The 20,570-nt window shown below is 31.2% G+C and overlaps 1 protein-coding gene across 1 annotated transcript; it reads left to right on the forward strand.

Annotated features, from left to right (window-relative positions):
* Positions 1-14,539: 14,539 nt before the first annotated feature.
* On the forward strand, positions 14,540-18,177 carry LOC101515370 (subtilisin-like protease SBT1.8). The gene is made up of 2 exons (XM_004488025.4): positions 14,540-16,333; positions 17,186-18,177. The coding sequence occupies exons 1-2, from the start codon at positions 14,677-14,679 to the stop codon at positions 17,851-17,853; spliced, it is 2,325 nt and encodes a 774-aa protein (XP_004488082.1). The 5' UTR covers positions 14,540-14,676; the 3' UTR covers positions 17,854-18,177.
* Positions 18,178-20,570: the final 2,393 nt, after the last annotated feature.

A 20,570-nucleotide genomic window follows, 5' to 3' on the forward strand; every position in this document is an offset into this window, starting at 1 on the left:
TGAGGGGGGTGTGCCTACACACGCTCTGACAATCAAATAAGAATTTTTCAGAGTATGAGAGACATTTAGGTTAGAATTTGTGTATACCTTTATGACATAGGGAGGTCCATTTATATATGAGTTACTCCTATGGTTTCTAAAAGTCCAGGTGATCTAGGGTAAACCATCTCTTTGGATTCTATTCGGGACAAATGTTTACCCTAGATTCAAGAAGGTTCAACATCGTCACATATTGGATCGGGTCGATCAATATTGGGCCTAGTCTAAGTGAATGTGAGTCTAACACATAACACTTGTTGAGTGATAAAAAAAATTGTTAACTCCAGTATAACCAACTTCGAGAACGATCTTATGGAGTAAAATAAGAGTACCATGTCTTTAAGTAAGATCTAAAGAACCAATTTTTTTCCAGATAAGATATGAAGACATGCAAACATTTATTATATGAAACAACATAAAGCAAAGATTTATTAAAATGGTAGAATATATGAACGCAAACACTTGAATATTATTCATCCATGAATGTTGTGGTATCATAAATTTCTATTGGGTTGGTAAAAGATTATCTCTTCTTGGTCATTTCCTTCCTAATGTCACTTGCGAAAATGCCCAACCATGGTTATCTTCTAATAATCGCTTCTATAGTGTCCCTATGAAGTTTTTGTCATTCGTCCTCTTCTGATACATCTTTAATGAATAATTTGTGCAATGAAACTTAAGGTCTACAAATCGTTTTATCGATTGCTTCAAATGGCGCCAATGTTCTATAATAAATAATCAAGTATACATTGTCTACAATGTATCTTGATTTAGGTTTTGGGTGTTTTTGGATGATAATGAATAACTTACCTTTTGTGTATTATAGGGGGGAATGATAAATGTCCCATTTTTTTTAGGGTTAACGACGGGGAGATGTTATCATTTTAGTGTCCACGTCTTATGTGTGTTAAGTTGAAGAATCTAATTGACTGGATTCTTGATTGAGCCATAAGATGATGAGTTGTCCAACATCTTGGGTGTGGGCCATAAGACGATGGAAAGTTTAAGCCTTATAAATAGGCATGACAAGTCAAGATGTTGAGAAGTATGATGATCAACAACTCCCAAACATGAGGTACGTAAGACTAAAATGCTTAAGGATGACATTATGTTATATAAATGTCATGACAGTCCAAATAGGAAACATGACCAAGTTGAAGACAAAGTGGACCAAGTATGACAAGTACATGTCGAGATAGATATGTATTTATGACAGCCTAATAATGATTACTAAATAAATTATCTAATGAAAAAATGTCATGTTGATCGCTCCTCAAATTCTATTTCAACTCTATTCTTACTTATTCGCTCTCATATACGTGCACAAACGATGTGCAAAAAGTCAAAAGGGAAATAAATGAAAGTAGAACATCATACACAAGAGAATGAAACGAGAGTTTCATAATTCGAAGACACTACCAATATATCATAACTTAGGTAGTTAATAGCGTCGGTTCGCGGTGGGTTTGCGCTTGAGGGGAGCGACAAAGGACATGGTTGCGGCGATCTGGGCGTGTTCGTGGGTTCTCAAACCCTAGAAAACGATATTTTTTTTCTGGAAAATCCTTTTTTTCCATGAAAAACCAATTTTACCCTTAAATTTTAAAACGTTTTAGGGGTAATTTTGGTATTGTTCTTCAAATTTCAGAGTTAGTTGTCTTCTTCATGTTCGACTTCCAATCCTCTCACTGTCGTTCGTGTTTGTCATCCTCTGCGCTTGTACCTCTTCGTCACACTGTTCGTGTTCGCCGCACTTGTTCTTCTTCGTCACTTCGTTCATGTTCGCCGTTCATATTCCTATGTGTCGTTCCTCTTCATCACTGTTTAGATTCTCTTCTTTTTACTTTTTTCTCTATTCTGTTTTCGTCACAATCAGATTTTTTATTTTTGTTATTTTCTTTCACTTTTTTTTTTTAATTTAGTTTTCTTTTCTTTTTAGTTCTTTCTCTTTCTCTTTCTCTATTTATATATTCTTTTTTGTTATTTTTTTTCCTTTTTTTTCTTCTGTTTCTTTTTTAATTTAATTTTTTATCTTTAGTCATTTTTTAATATTTCCTTTGTTTAGTTTTTTTTTTTTTTTTACTTCTTTTTGTTTTTGTTTTTCTCTTTCTATTTTTTTAAAAACAAAACCTACATCGGTACAACTCTATTTAGAAGATTCCTAGTGTTAAGTATGGCAACGGGGCGGATGCGAGTTTTACCTTTCCCATTCCGCACCCGACTAGTTGGATAATTTGTACTCGCCATCATTTTTATGTAAAATTTAAGTTTTCAATTATGTTTGCGACAAGGTTAGGGTTTCCCTGCTCAATAACTATTATTATAGAATAATAAATTAAAATCATATTTTTTATAGAGATAAAAATATTAAATATATTGAATATATATAAAATTTTACAATGGAAATAATATTATTGGACAAGGTGGGGTTGATATCGACACCTAAAATATGTTTCCACGTTGAATTTTAATTTCAAGAAAAATATGCAGTCGTCCATTCAAAGTAGATTTTCCTCACCCAAATTAAGATGAGTTCGAGCGGATATCTACAGATGCAAGTTGTGTTTTCATCCCTACTTAAAATTGCTATCAGGGATGGATCAACTACTACTAAATTGGGTGTAATTTTTGTCTACTAAATTAGGTGTAATTTTTGTGACATCTTTTATTTTGTATTTGTTTGATAAGACAATTTGGCTGTTTTTCTTAATATAATATTTTGTCTCCACTAAATAGAAATTCAAACCTTTATAATAGAGGAATTAATTATTTTGATTATTAAATGTTTGAAGTAGCGTCTTTATAATTTGTAAATATATAAAAATTACAAAAATATTTCTAAGTGTATTTTTTATTTATAATTTTATTAATTAAATTGATTAACGTATCATTTCGTTCATAGACCAAACTAACTTATAAAAGATATATTTATGGACTAAATTAACTAATTAAAAAAAATATTATTTAATATTTTAAGTAGAACTTAGATAGTAATTATATAAATATTTGATATATTAAAATATAAATTCAAACTCAGGAATTTTTTTTTATTGAATTTTGTCGCTAAAGTTTTGGCAACTAAAAAGAGTGTAGTACTAAACAAACTAATTGTTTATCTTACCGTTGCTAATCTTGCCGTAGATTTCCGTACATAATGTTCATTCCACTAAATTATTGTGATTCGATTTTGAATAATTCATAATAATAGAATAATATATGAAATATGCCTATATGAATCACCGATGAGTTGAGTTGAGTAAATTGATCAATTAATTTTTTTTTATTTTTAAATTAGAAATAGAATAATCTTAAAATAAAATAAAATAAAAAAGAATAATATTGTATGTATAATTTTTAATGTTAAAAGTTGATGTGACATTTGATACAAAATAAACACATTAAAAATAATATATATTTTTATAAATATATGTAAAAGCAATAAATCAGCTTATAAATTACATGTTCATCATCACTTAAAAAATAGAATAAAATAAAAAAATATTTACGAATTAGATAAAATTAAAGTGAACAGAATACTCATGTTTTTAGATTTTAAACATTGAAGATGTTGAAGTTATTAATTAAATTTTTTTGTATCGGATCAAAGTAAATCATAATCTAAACTAAGTGAACACTGGAACGAACGAGAAAATTTAATGTCAGAGTTAGTTGACGAGATGATAGGAAACACGAAAAAAAAAATTAATTTATGTGAAAATCACTTATTTAAATAACAAAATAGAAAAAAAAATAATGTAGAAGGAAGATTTTAGACCCAAAAATTGTTTTAAATCACCCCTTCTATGATGAAGAAGATGAAGACAAAAGAGAAGTAGAAAATATATGATGGTTAGTACTAAGTGAATAGTTTGACAAATTTTAGATTTGTGAAACTTATTTATATTCTTTTTTTTTTTTTTTTATATATAGTTGGTCATTTTAAAGATTTTTGTTTTACCTTTGTTACACAAAATTCTGAAAGTGTAAGTAGTATTATATAAGATGATCGTATTCACATATAACAACTACTAAATTAATCAAAATTTTATATTATTTAGACTAACAATATAACTTTAAATTAATAGAAAGTAAACTTAGGGTCATTGTTTCACGTGTAATATTAATACATTAAGTCCTAGTTTTATATGAATTATTTTTTTAATATAATTAAAAGAAAGCATAAAAAGTCAAGATGTTGAGTGATTGAAAAATTAGTATATATATTTTATCATACAAGAATCCTCAATTATCATATAGATCTATCAATTAATTGTACTTGGTTACTAGTCAATTGATTAATTAAGACATATACAAAGTTCGATCATCCTAAACATCTAAATAAAATAATAGAATAGTTTAATTGAGATACAATAAAAATCTAAAATAAAACTAGAATGTAAAAATAATAATAAGACATATTATTAAGGTATCTTAATCACAAGATTCATCAAAAACTATAGAAGAGAGATTAGTTACTCGTTGACGTATAGAAAATAAAGCAAGTAATTAAAGTGTTCATCCATTAAAGAAAAAGAAGTAAAACCTCAAATAATATGATTTTTTTACTCTAAAATTTGAAACAGTTTACTGCTTCAACCACTCTTAAGCTTCTAAAGTGTTTGTCTTTATTTTATCTCTCTAAATTTTTATCCTCCTCCAATTTGTGTGCGACCCTTTCCTGTTTCCGATTTCCCCCAACAAAAGATCATAATTGTATGCAACAATCTTCCCTTTGTCAAGAGTCTTCCCCTTCTTTTAGCAACAACCGTATCACAAAAATTCAATCTCCTTGAAGTGTGCAACAAACTTCCTACTCATAAGTTGGAATATTAAACTTGATATTTTTGCATTAAAAACTTAGTAGATTTGATCAATTTGAATTATTTTATCATCTCATGATCAATATTGCAAATACGATAAATAAATGAATATACAAGAAGAAGTTGAGATCACAACTATAAAATAGAGGACAAATACTCTATTTATCAACTCCCCTCAATCAGCATTTGCTTGTCCTCAAGCAAAGTGTAATGACAAAGATAAAGAAATAAGAACATCATAACGAAATGTTTTAATTTGAGCAAGAATCATTCGGAATTGTTTAGACTAAATCAAATACCTTCTACACTATGTCAATTAAGTAAAATAAATTCTCATTGTTCAAAGTGTGTGTGGTTAACCTCATTGTTCCTTAGCATTCAATACCTTGGGACTTTCTTCAATCAATTTATTTACTCATTCTCATTCATAAAGTTCCATCCTTATCATAGAACACATAGAACACAAAAGTTTATTTTTCTCAAGTACTAGGGACATTTTTCTTTGATTTAACTAGACAACTCAACCTTTTATTCATGATATATTTTTTCTTTTCTTTTTAATTATCATTTCACCTTTGGCTTGACTATTAGTACAATTAATCCTCAAGCTACTCAGTGAAACAACATTTTATTTTATTTTTTAATTTAATATCATTCCATCTTTGGCTTGACTATTAGTGCAAGTAATGTCTAACTTACTCAGTGAAACAACATTTTACCTCACCTTTCACTTGACTGCTAGTATGAGTAACCCTCAAGTTAATAAGTGAGATGATATATTTTTTTTAATTCTTCAGACTATGTTGTCAATTACTTCTTCTCTTGTCCTTGAGCTCATGAAGTTTTTACTCCTTAATTGTCCTATGTTAAGGATTTAGTTTACTTCAAATTAGGCTTCTCTTGTCCCTTAGTTCATGAAGTTTTTACTCCTCAATTTATCCTATGTTAAGGATTTAGTTTACTTCAAATTAGGCTTAACTGTTATAATTTTGGTCCATCTCAAGACACCTCAACTTATTCACCACAAGAAATTTTTGTGTCAAAACTAAGGAACCTCTTTATCTAGCACACACAATTTCAAAGTTTCAATTTAGCCTTAACAACATGTTCATCATTAGAATTACTCAAAAATAAAACACAATAATGGCTTATAGAATAAACTTCAAACACATAATTTAAGTAAAATAAGCCAGCAAAGATGCCATCATAAACACTACAAGAGGTCAAACATCAAAATATATTTTCTCTCCAACACTAGCAATAATCATGGTCCTCAAGGCAGAATATTATAGTAGACTAAGCGAATAAATAAATGAGAAAAAATAGAAGTGACTTTCCTGACAGAGCTTGTACTTAGAGCTTTTATGTCCTAAAAATAAAAATAATCAACAAATATAATCAATTCAAACTAGAATAAAATAAAAAGAAATTACAATATGCCTTTCACACAATGCTTGTTTAACGTCTCGAGCTTGATGGTAGCCTGAGAATTAATCAGGCAGCTCTCCAAAGGCAAATTTCACCTTTAAAGTATTGCTCCTTCTTAACTTTCTAATCACATGATTTATATTTTTTTTTTCTTTTCCTATGTGGTGAATGAGTTTTAGCTTTGGTTAAATTCTAATTTCATCTTCACCCACCATTATGCTAGGGCCTTGCATAAAAAAATATTTTTCGAAAGAGTCTTGCATCTTAGAGTCACTAAAATCCTTAGTAACAACCACATTATCAAAATATGAACAAATAATATGAAAAAAAAATTCAGAGTTTAAAGCTTTAAAAACATCTTTTTTCTTACCACATCTTAAAGTTACTTTTCTCTTTCAACCTCAATTATAGCATCGCCAACGATTAATATAGTTTTTCCCAAAATAATTGGGGTCTCATACCTTTTATTTATTACTATAACCATATCGTCTCGTTGATTCTCCTCAAAATTGATCTCTTCCGTAAGAGCTTTTTCTCTTTCAATAGACATTTGTCTCTCATGTCCAAGTTCTTTATTTAACTTTTCATCAATCGTGATAGTGATAATTTTGACTTCATTTGGCTTGGGCTCAATTGGAGTGAATGATGCATATTGAAACCTTTGATATAACTGAGGAATGATATTTTGCATCAAGGTTGTAAGTCTCTCATCAATATATAACTCGTTTTGAGGTGGTATGTAAGTAATGTTCCACTTGGAGGAGTAGGGATCATATTGATCCCCATCAAGGCAGATCTCATGGTAATCCCAATAATATCTTATTGAATAGTCTTGATTATCATGCCCCGCCAAGTCACAATATTGACAAGGAGGAGGAAGAAATGTCTTTCTTTAAACGTCTCTTCTAATTTAGCCTCTAATATATATCCATCCATTGTTCTCCTCTTGGCCATTTTTTTATATTCTACAAAACTAAAATCAACTGTAAACAGACTCCGAGGAGTGGGTGAACATGCACAAGTAACAAAAAAAAAACTAATAAAATTAATAATAACTAAATAAATAAATACTTTTTTTTTGCTTTTAATAAACTAAAGTGCAAAATAAAATTGAAATGATGATAATAACAAAGAAAAGGACATATTAAATATATTAATAATAGTAACAATGAAAATTTAAACAAACAAATTTATTTTTTAGTTTCTGAATAAAATAATTAAAATTAAATTAAAAAAATTCTAAAGTCATAAAAATATTTTTTCGCTTAATATTGCTAAATTAATTATTGGCAACGACGCCAAAAATTTATTGCGCAAAATTCTGCAAGTGTAAGAGTTGCCAAGTAATATATAAGATTATCATATTCATATAGATTAAGTTAGCAACTACCAAATTAATTAAGATTTTATATTATTTAGACTAATGAAAATTATTGTTGGTTCGCGAAAACATAACGATAGCATAAAAATGATAACGAAATACAATCTTGAATGAATGGAAAATAAATCTATGATCAGGGTTTCACTTGTAATATCAATACTTCAATTCCTATTTTTATATGAATTCTTATTTGTTTTCTCAATATTAATTTCTCTTTAAAACTATTAATAAAGATTATCATTCAATGTAATATTTTTTCCCCTCTATTAATTCTTTGGTTGATCATACAACAAAATAATTAAAAGAAAACACAAAGAATCAAGAAGTAGAGTAATTGCAAGATTAGTATCTATGTTTCATCATATAAAAATCTTAATCTCAATTTTTCTATAAATCTATCAATTAATTGTATTTGATCACTAATCAATTGATTGATTAAGCCATGCAAAGTCGGTCATCCCAAATATATAAATAAAATAATAAAATAATTTAATTGAAATAAACAACTAAAATGTAAAATAAAACTAAAATTTAAAACTAAAACATAGTAAAAAATTATCTTAATCACAATATTTCCTGAAGATCATGAACCAAATACCATAAAGGATAGCTTAATTACTCATTAATATAAAAAATAAAACAAATAATATAATTATTCATCAAATTAAAAAAAAAAAAGAAGAAATAAAACCATTAAAGAGACCTCCAAACACTTTTAAATTTCCAAAATATTTATTTTTATTTTCTCTCTCTTGATTTTTTTTTCTACAATTCCAAACACTTTAAGATTCCGAAGTGTCTCCTTATTTTTTCTCTCTCTCCAATTTTTATCTTCTCCTCTGATTTGTGTGCGGTTCCGTTCCTCATTTCCAATGTTAGGCAAAAGATCCCAATTTTATGCAAGATTTCCCAGACAAAATATCATAATTTTATACAACCTTCCCTTTCTTCAGCCACAATCCTTCCCAACAACAACCTTATCATAAAATTCAATTGGCAACAAATTTCTTTCTTGTACTACTAAGTTAGAATATTAAATTTAATATTTTTATATTAAAAATATAATAAATTTAATAAATTTAATAAATTTAAATTATTTTTTTATCTTATAATTAATTTTGTAAATATGATAAATAAATAAATAAAATTAAAATCAAAATTATAAAATAAGACAAATAACTTATTAAAATTTTATAAAAATAAATTGTTGATGTTGAATTTTTGAAAACTATTTAAAAATCACAATTTATGCCACAGAAGATATTACTGGGTTGAGTCGCGGACTAGGTCGCTCTTTTTAAGACATTTCGCGACACTGCCCAAATTGTGCAAGGCAGACTATCAACCACGAAGTCCCCAGGATAAAACAGTCCAGATTCACTGTATCGGAGTTCCACTGCACCGTAGAAAACCGTTCTTGAATTACACCCTATATATGGCAGTTAAAGTCGCTCTCAATATGACAATTAAAGTCACTCTCCATATAGTACTATGATCATTCATAACTACGGCATAATAATCGCTCAACAAGACAAAAAACAAATGGAATACATCATAATAACCGCTTTAAAAATAAAGGGACTACGACATAACAACCGCTCTAAAAAAACCGAAGGGACTACGGCATAACAACCGCTCTAAAAACCGAAGGGACTACGGCATAACAACCGCTCTAAAAACCGAAGGGACTGCAACATAACAACCGCTCTGAAAACCAAAGGGATTGCAGCATAACAATCACTCTAAAAACTGAAGGGACATAAAGAAAGGGGAGAAATGGCTCGGAAATGGCGAGCATAATATAAAAGGGAGAAAAGAGAAAGTTGGGAAAAGCATCCAACTTTGGTGTACATTAACAATAGTTTGAAACTCATTATATAGTGATGGAAGCAAACTCACATATGTTTTCTAAACAATGTGGGACTTTAGTATGTATAGAGTTGAAACTACAAAATATGATAGTTTACCAAAGTGAGATTTCAAAAAAAATCTTTCCAATGTGGGACTTGAATTTAAAAAGAAAAAATAAGTTTCTGCCCACTTAAATTTACTAAAACTATTTCTTTCCAATGTGGGACTTCAACACATTTTTAAATTCACACTATAACATACTTATGTTCCAACAATCCCCCACTTGAATTTAAAAAAAGTTTCTGAAATAGCATTAAATGCTTCTATAAGATCGTGCATAAACAAAGGTGTCTCTTGACTTGAACCTTTGCATAGTAAGTAAGATTTAGATTCAACAAGAGTGACTCGTAGTCTTGAACTCTATCTCTGACATCAAACCCACACACAACCTTTTCATAGGGTGTATTCTCAAAAGCCCGTGCATTAATGGCCCTGCACGTGTATCCCAGTATAGTGAACGCTCTAGGAATTCTGCCTCGAAATTCCATAGGAAGCGGCCCCAATTCCACATTCATATAGGTGAGTCTATCAAGAGTACTCCTGTAGCTAGATACTCCCTCCATATAGAGTATAGATCTCATTAAGAGTTTCTATTACCTCATCCTATCATCGCTTCAGGAATCATGTTTCTCTAATGTATAATAACATGTTTATCTCATATCACTTCACGACTTGTTATTACCCATTGAACCTAATTCTTGGGATCTCCAGTCTTTTAGGTCGGGTTACCATCATGAGTGACTCTATAGGCATTAGTCTCATCCTTTTGGATGTATTTATGACTTTCTCTGTAGCTAATCCTTTCGTTAAAGGATTTGCTAAATTCTTATCAGTGCATACATGATCCACTATAACAACTCATTTAGAAAATAACTTTCTAACAGTGTTGTGCTTACGACGAATTTTTCGTCTCTTATCGTTGTAATAACGATTCTAAATCTTCGCAATAGTCGCGGTACTATCGCAGTGGATCAACACATCTGTCATAGGGTTTTCCCATATAGGGATCTCAACTAGCAAACATCTTAATCAACTCGCTTCTTCACTAGTAGTAGCTAGTGCTATCATTTCAGACCCCATAGTGGACTGAGCCAATATCGTATGTTCTTCGATTTCCAAGATACAACACCACTCGCTATATTAAAATATAGTCATCGATTGCTTTGGAATCATCTGATAAGATGTTCCAGTCAGCAACATTGTATCCTTCAAGGACTATAGGAAATCTTTGATAATGTAATTTGAGACTCATGGTCATTTTCAGGTATCTCATGACTCTTTCCATAGCGTGCCAATGCTCCATACTAGGTCTACTGGTAAACCTGCACAACAGTCCCACGACGTAGGCAATGTCAGATCTAGTACAATCAGTGGCATACACGAGGCTGCCAATGATGCTCGCATATTCAGTTTGTCTAACACCTTCACCGGTGTAATTGAAAAGTTTCACATTTAGATTATATGGTGTGCAAGCATGTTTACAGTCAGAGTATTTATATTTCTTTAAGATTGTTTCAACATAGTGAGACTGATTCAAAGAAATTCTATTTTCTGACCTAATAATCTTGATTTCAAGGATTACATTCGCTTCTCCAAGATCTTTTATATCAAAGTTGTTACACAACAATGATTTCCCAATATTTACAGCATGAATGTTTGAATCAAATATGACTAAGTCGTCTACATAGAGACATATGGTAGTGCAAATGTCGTTTTCAAATTTGTAGTAAATACATTTATCACTTTCATTTACTTTAAACTCATTCAATATAATAAAGATATCAAACTTTTCATGCCATTTCTTAGGAGCTTATTTAATACCATACAAGGATTTATCTAACATACATACCTTGTATTCTTGTCCTTGAATTACAAAATCTTCAGATTGTTCCATAATAGATTTCTTCTTCCGAATCACCTTTTAAAAAAGTTGTTTTAACATCCATTTGGTGTATCACCAGATTAAGAATAATTGCTAGTTATATGAGTATTCTTATGGATGTTATTCTAGTGATCGGTGGAAAAATGTCGAAGAAATCTATATTTTCTCTTTGTCTAAAACCTTTGGCTACAAGGTGTGCCTTGTATTTATCAACATATCCATCGGGTTTTAGTTTCTATTTCAAAATTCATTTACAACCTATTGGTTTGCAACCAGGTGGCAAGTCTACCAAATGCCAGGTCTTGTTAGACTATTGAGAATCTATTTCATCGTTTATAACTTCTTGTCGTAGATCTGCATCCAATGATGACAGGGCTTCTTTAAGATTTTCAGGATCCTCTTCTAAATTATAAGCCATATATTCTGGTCCATAATCTCTAGCAACTCTTACTCTCTTACTCCTTCGAGTTTCTGTTTCATTTTTTTTATTGCTTTCAGTGCTTCTTGTCACAGGAACTTGATTAGGTTCGCTGCCCCCAATATTTATCGATTTGAAAGGGAATTTATTTTCATAGAAGTCAACTTCATTTGACTTTATGATCAATTTTGCATTTAGGTCATACTAGTAACAACTAGTTCAATAAGAGCTCTATTCCCTTTTTTTCTTTCAACTTTACCATTCACTTCAAATAATTATGGTGCAATTGTTCCATGTATAACTCCAGACAATTTATAAAACTCATTAAATAAAGTAGAATCATACTTGGAACTTCTTAATCTTTATACTAAATTGATTTTCAATTTCAGTTGCAAAGATTCTTAACATGTCAAACGTTTCACTTTTATTTTTCATTTCTTGTTAACGTCTCATCAAGTTCACATATATCAAAGTGTAATAAATCTAAAGACTCAGATTCTCTAACTACATATTTATGTGAACCTTTTGTTATTTTAGCTTGACTATAAAAAACACATTTTTCAAAATCATTTAAAAATGACTTTAGAATTAAACCTAAGTTACTTAATTTTGAAATCATATGTATTCTAATAACATAGTATAGCATTAAAAAATTAAAATCACATAACATGTAAGCAAAAAGAGACATTTTATTGATTTCAATATTTAATTTAAATATGTTATGACTGACGTACCTTAATAGATGATCTCATGAGTAATCTTCTAAATTTTACGGGAGTGTGTCTCCACGGATCTGTCAGTCTCCATGTGCCTCCACGGATCTGTCAATTCGGACATCTGATACTCTAGGTAGCAGTCACAACTTACTTATTCAGAGTATCTCAAAGATATCTCGCAATATTGCTGGAACTGTAATAGTTATACAAATTATCAACAAGTCGATTATAAATATAATTCTTATCATTATTCTCACATAGGTTAATTCTCCAACTATTTTATCCTTTTCTATTTGCTTCAAACTGAAACAGTTTCGAAATCAGAGGCAACATAATCAAATCCAGTAATCTCTTCGGTTGACATGGCAAAACGAAACGTCTTAAAATTGTTGATTTTGAGTTTTTGAAAACTATTTAAAAATCACATTTTATGCCACCGAAGATATTATTGGGTTGAGTCGCGGACTAGGTCGCTCTCTTTAAGACGTTTCGCGGCACTGCCCAAATTGTGCAAGACAGACTATCAATATGACAGTTAAAGTCACTCTCAATATAGTATTATGACCATTAATAACTACGGCATAATAACCGCTCAACAAGACAAAAAACAAATGACAATTAAAGCCACTCTATATGGCAGTTAAAACCACTCTCAATATGACAATTAAAGTCACTCTCGATATGGTACTATGACCATTCATAACTACGACATAGCATAATAACTGCTCTAAAAACAAAGGGACTACAACATAACAACCGCTCTAAAAAAACAAAAGGACTACAGCATAATAACCGCTCTAAAAACCGAAGGGACTACGACATAACAACTGCTCAAAAAACCGAAAGGACTACGGCATAACAACCGCTCTAACCAAAGGGACAAAAAGAAAGGGGAGAAGTGGCTCAAAAATGGCGAGCAGAATATAAAAGGTAGAAAAGATAAAGTTGAAAAAAACATCCAACTTTAGTGTACTGTTCACAATAATTTGAAACTCATTATATAGTGATGGAAGCAAACTCACATATGTTTTCTAAACAATGTGGGACTTTAGTATGTATAGAGTTGAAACTACAAAATATGATAGTTTAGCAAAGTGAGATTTCAAAAAAAATCTTTCCAACGTGGGACTTGAATTTAAAAACAAAAGTTTCTTTCCACTTAAATTTACTAAAATTATTCCTTTCCAACGTAGGACTTTAACACATTTTTAAATTCACACTATAACATATTTATATTCCAACATAAATTTTTCAACCTTCTTTGATAATAATGATCGTGATATTAGAGTTTTTTTTTTTTTGCTAATTCTTTTTATTATGTAAAGAGTTCCAAATAAAAAATATTGAAATAACAATATTTTGTCTTCTTTTCACTTCCTAAGATTTTATTTTTATGATCTACCGCTATATTTTGTAGTTGATTTTGAATATTAAATTTTTTACTTAAAAGAAAAAAAAGCTAATTTTCTGGAAGAAACAATTTTTTGACTCTTCGAAACGAAACTTTAATAAACATAACACTAGTTTTAAATAAATATGACTTGAAGTGTAATTTGAAAGAATGATAGCAGATTCTTACTATAAAATAAATGATTGCAGATTCTTACTATAAAAAGAAAATGATTGTAGGATCTATTATTCTGAGAAATTAAATACTACCCACCGTATTAAAAAAAAATGAAAAACTATGTAACTCAAGTCGTTTAATTTTTTTTAAAATAAAAGAAAATGAAAAAACTACCTAAATGCCCGCCGGGATTATTTAAATCCTAGGGTGAAATAAATGCAACAGAGCACGTAACGGCACCGACGACCACATGGAATAGAAGAGTAACCAAATAATGGCAGAAACGTAAATAAATAAAATAAATGATTAAACAAATAAAAAAAGACACATTAAGCAACCCCAACCCATTTCGAAACCAAAACTGTTTTCTTTATAAAGGCTCATTTCCTCTGACACTCACCACTGCCACTCTTCTTCTCTTCATTCCCCATTTCTTCAACTTCTCATTATTATTTAACCATAACCATTAATTCAACATACACTTCTATTCTCTTCTTTTTTCTGAACCCACATTATGGGTTCTGTTTCCACCTTTTTCTTCATTCTCCTTCCCCTCTTTTTATCATCCTCAATCAATGCATCCAAAAAAACTTACATAGTTCACATGAAGGACCACAATAAGCCTTCCGTGTACCAAACTCACCACGATTGGTACACCGCAAGTCTCCAATCACTTTCAATTAACACCGATTCTGAATCGTCCGATTCAGATTCAGATTCAGATTTTGATCCACTTCTCTATTCTTACACAACCGCTTATAACGGTTTCGCCGTTACACTTAACGACGAACAAGTCCAATCACTAACCCGATCCGACTCCGTTTTGGGCGTTTACGAAGACACCGTTTATCAACTTCACACTACACGAACTCCACAGTTTCTTGGACTCGAAACTGAAACGGGTTTATGGGAAGGACATAGAACACAGGAGTTAGATCAAGCTTCACATGATGTTATCGTAGGGGTGCTTGACACTGGAGTGTGGCCTGAATCTCTGAGTTTTAACGACGCTGGTTTGCCTGTAATTCCCACGCGCTGGCGTGGCGCGTGTGAAGATACGCCAGATTTTAACGCTTCTCTTTGTAACAGAAAACTTATCGGCGCTAGAAGCTTCTCTAAAGGTTTTCACATGTCCAATGGTTACGGAAAAACAAGCAACGAGGAGCCAATTTCGCCTCGTGATAGAGATGGACATGGGACCCACACGGCGAGTACCGCCGCGGGATCGCATGTTGCGAACGCGAGTTTTCTCGGTTACGCTACTGGAACTGCGAGAGGCATGGCTCCTCAGGCGCGTGTTGCGGCTTACAAAGTTTGTTGGACTGATGGTTGTTTCGCTTCCGATATTCTCGCCGGAATGGATCGTGCTATTCAAGACGGCGTCGACGTGCTCTCTCTGTCACTCGGCGGTGAATCTGTTCCTTATTTTCGCGACACCGTCGCGATCGGAGCTTTTGCGGCGGTTGAGCGTGGAATCTTCGTTTCATGCTCCGCCGGGAACAGTGGTCCTGCTAGAGCTTCAATTGCCAACGTGGCGCCGTGGATTATGACGGTTGGAGCCGGGACGCTGGACCGGGACTTTCCGGCTTACGTAACGCTGGGGAACAAAAAGCGGCTTTCGGGAGTTTCTCTTTATAGTGGAAAGGGAATGGGAAGCGAACCGGTTGGTTTGGTTTATTTTAAAGGTTCGAACCATTCAGCGAATATTTGCATGGCCGGTTCACTTGACCCGGCTTTGGTTCGTGGGAAAGTGGTTATATGCGATAGAGGAATTAGCGCGCGTGTGGAGAAAGGTAAAGTTGTGAGAGATGCCGGTGGAATTGGGATGATACTAGCGAACACGGCAGAGAGTGGGGAAGAGTTAGTTGCGGATAGTCACCTGCTACCGGCTGTGGCGGTTGGGAATACCATTGGGGATGAGATTAGAGAATATGGATCTTCTGATCGTAATCCAACGGCGGTGCTTAGTTTTGGTGGAACTATTTTGAACGTTAGACCTTCACCTATTGTGGCAGCTTTTAGTTCGAGGGGGCCCAATATGATAACTAAAGAGATTTTGAAACCGGATGTTATTGGGCCTGGTGTGAACATTTTGGCAGGGTGGTCTGATGCTGTTGGGCCCTCTGGCCTGGCTGGAGACAATCGTAAAACACAGTTCAACATCATGTCAGGTATTTTGTCTTACCTTTTTGGTAGGGAGTTTATGAGGTTTTTTTTTAATTAATTTATTTTTTTAATTTCAATTTCGGAGCATATAACCATTTTAGTCATAATTGTCGGATTTTAGGAAAAATAAGGGGTTTGTTTACATATTAGATATATTTTTCTGCTTATATTTTCTAAAATATGTTTTATTTTAATTTTCAATTACTAATAAGGAGATGAAAAAAACATTTGTGATAAAGAGAAAATGAATACAAGTTAGGAAGAATATATTTTTACAAATAATAAAAATAATGTTATAACATTTTTAAAATTTGTAAAATTAATGATATGCGAAATATCTGATCTATATTATCTTATATGTATTAGTTGAAGTGAAAATGAAAACAGCAAACTTTGAAAGTAAACTGTCCCTTAGAGTCTAGGTCCGGTTACTTGTATTATTTGATATTTCTATTTCCTAGAGAAGACATTATGACAGTTTTTGAGAATTTATTTTAGAAATAGATCAAATTTATTTTTTAATCGTGAAAATTTTTCAACACATTATTTTTAGTGTATCTGTAAATGCAGTTTTTCTAGTCAGCTTTTATCTTCTCTGTCACAATTGAAAAAGAAAATCTATATCAAAATATTATTCTAGCCACTTACGTACAAAGCAAAAATTAAATACATAAATTGAAAATGTTAGAAAGTAAAAGTGAAAATATTTTTAAAGGATTTTAAGAAAATTTATTCTTAATTGTTGGTTTTAAATTCAAATTAAATTGACTACTCTTTTGTCAATAACAAGTAAGAGTAAATTCAAAATTTAATTTCCAATCAAAGCTATTCAAAATGTTGTTGGATTAAATTTTCAGGCACTTCAATGTCTTGTCCACACATAAGTGGGTTAGCTGCATTGTTGAAAGCAGCTCATCCAAATTGGAGTCCAAGTGCAATTAAATCAGCTCTTATGACAACAGCTTATACACACGACAATTCCAAGTCTCCACTTCGTGATGCTGCTGGTAAATCCTTTTCAACTCCATGGGCTCATGGTGCTGGCCATGTCAACCCACAAAAAGCGTTTTCACCAGGCCTTGTTTATGATGCCTCAACAAAAGATTACATTACCTTCTTGTGTTCCTTAAACTACAACCCTGAACAAATCCAACTCATTGTTAAGCGACCTGATGTCAATTGCACCAACAAATTCGCTAATCCCGGTCAATTGAATTACCCCTCTTTCTCGATTATGTTTTCCAGCAAGAGAGTTGTGAGATACACTCGTATCTTGACGAATGTTGGCGAAGCGGGTTCTGTTTATAATGTGGTGGTTGATGGGCCGTCTTGGGTCGACATAACGGTGAAGCCTTCAAGGCTTGTGTTTGAGAAAGTAGGGGATAGAAAAAGGTACACAGTTACCTTTGTGTCAAAGAAGGGTGTTGATACTTCTTCAGTTAGGAATGGATTTGGTAGCATTCTATGGAGCAATACACAGCACCAAGTTAGAAGCCCAATTGCTTTTGCTTGGACAGAGTTGTGAATGAGTTTGTGGGTTTGTATTTTATTTAATTCCCGTTTTCAAGCTCAACAAGCCTTTGATTTTGGCAGGAGCAAAGAGAAGGTGCTTTGGTCCAAAAAAAAGAGAGAAAGAAGGTGCTTGAGACTTTGGTGACATCCACAACATAACATTATTAGTTGGAAGTTTAGATGGTTGTGCTTTCTTCGTTGTGTTTTTTAAATGTGGGAGAATGTTGGTAAACAAGTTGAGATTGAAAAAGGTAGGGAGGAGATGTTTTAATTTGGTTTAATTGTTGTGTGAATTGTGTACCAGCAAAACTAATGTTACAAAACAAGATTAAAAGTACTCTTGCTTCTCGGATATGAGCACAAAAATTCATGACTTAGGAGCTGGGCATCACATACATCATGCATGCTCCATTTGGAATAAACACATAAATAAAATAAACCTAAGTTTTGAGATATAATTAAATCAAAGTTCTGCAAACACACATTTTGTTATAACTTGAACAAAATAAAATAAATAAAATGGGCAACATCTTATTCACCAAGTCTCCTTTATTTTCAAAACTAAACTTCAACTCTTTAAGATTGGGTCTAAAATGTTTCTCCTAGATTTTCATCATCCCTTCATTTACTCATCAAAGTTAGATGATGTGATATGTTGACTAAGTTGTGTCACGTCATTATCAAATGAGTGACATGTAATAAGGACGAAAAACAAAACTATCAGATTTACGAGAATCAAAATCACAAACACTATAAATTACATAGACCAAAAACATAAACTACATAAAAAAACTTTAATTTTAATTTCTAATTTCAACTATACTGCATATGCAAGTTTTTCATCAAATAATGGAGTTTTGGTTTATTGTCACTTTTTTATGCTCTTTTATCTAAATAAATATTAAATTTAAGCTTTTTTTTATTAAATAAGTTGTTTTCTTTAATAAAATATCAATACTACTTGCAACGTAATTTGATGGTGAAGCTCATACTACATATTTTTTTTATAGTTCATCAATAATAATATCTCCAAAATAAAAATTCTAAAAACTATAACATTCTTTATTAGTGAGACAATTAGTAGGGTCTTGATAGAATATTATAGTACTCGTCTTTCTATCCGATCATATTCTAGGAAAAAAAATACTAATATGCATTCTCTCCACTTTTTATGAAGGATTTGAAAATATACAATCAGGTTCTAGAACTAAACGGACAAAAGATATACTAAAGTTTCTATACAAAACCACTCTACTTTGACTTTGTAGAGCATTACACCAAAACAATACATCTTAAATATACTAAAGTAAAGTGCAAAATAAAAATAAAAAAACATCAACCAACACAACTCAAACAACAGAGTTAGAAAATAATCACTATCTATTATCTAAAAAGCTTCCATGAAAATTATTCCTACTTCAACTTGACAATAAGTATGTGGTCAACATTTGACCTTACTTTATTATTCTTATCACTCATGAATATTGAAGAAAGCAATAAGAGCATCCTGTTACTCTCAAATCACAATATAGCATACCAAAGGTTATCATGTCACTCACAAAACCATTACATGTCACTGTTCACTTGATTGTATTTGTTGCACATCCATGGTACACTTCAAGGTTAAAGTCAAGAGGTACATATAACCCCCATGAAATACATTGGTAGTGATTGAACAAGCATTTGATGAGACAACTCCACTCTAGTTAAGGTCAAGAGGTACAACATTCATGCAACCTCATCGAAACCTTAATCTCAATTATTTTTTTAAGTTGTGTTGATAGATATAGTTATTTTCTGCACTTTGTTTATGTATGTTTAAGATTCTCTCAAACCCTTCGTAGAAGTTACGAGAGTGTATTGTGGAAATTTTATTATTGTTGAACTATAAAAAAAAAAAAAAAAAGAGTATTTGTGAGCTTTACAATTAACGTGATAATTTTTTAAAGTTGTATTACAATTAAGATAAAAAAAAAATTTAAATATAACCAATATATATAGACAAAAGAGAAGATAGACCAAAAATCTATTATTTTACAATGATAAAAAAACTTACATATGTAGTAGTTGAAATTGGAAACTAAAATTATAATTTTTTTTAGTAATTTATGATTTTGGTCCTTGTATTAATATATAGTTTTTACTTTTGATTTTAGTAATTATATTAGTTTTTTTATTTTTTTTTTAATTTTTTATTTTTTTGTCTCTGTCACGTGACAATCACCTATTTAATAATGGTGTGACAACATAATGTCATGTGATATCAAAATATGATGTGTCATGTCATTTCATCATTGTTAGGATCGATGGCTATCCAAAATTTAGAAGAGGAGAATAGATTTCTCGCATCCAATGAATACAAATCAATTTTTAAACTTTTTCGTAAAAGAAAATTATGCTTATTGAAACTATGAATGAAATCTTTAAAATTTTATAGTAAAACACTTCAATTTGATAACAAAGTTCAAAGTCTTAATTCCCTAGTTCAAGAGAGGCTTCAATTAGGAGATTAATAAAAATCAATCAACAACTAATATAATAATACTATGAGTCTGACTTGTGAGTGGAGTTGTTTTATTACCCTATTGACCATGTAAAGTTGCTATACAAAACTTTTTGTTGATGAAGTTGGTTTTAGTAAAAGCTATATTTCTTGTAGCGCAAATGTTTGAATCGAATGAATGCAAACATGTGTGGCGTTTTGGTTTAGCAGAAGGAAAATTAGAATTT

Source organism: Cicer arietinum, chromosome 1 (assembly GCF_000331145.2).
Source record: "Cicer arietinum cultivar CDC Frontier isolate Library 1 chromosome 1, Cicar.CDCFrontier_v2.0, whole genome shotgun sequence".
NCBI classification, from domain to species: Eukaryota; Viridiplantae; Streptophyta; class Magnoliopsida; order Fabales; family Fabaceae; genus Cicer; species Cicer arietinum.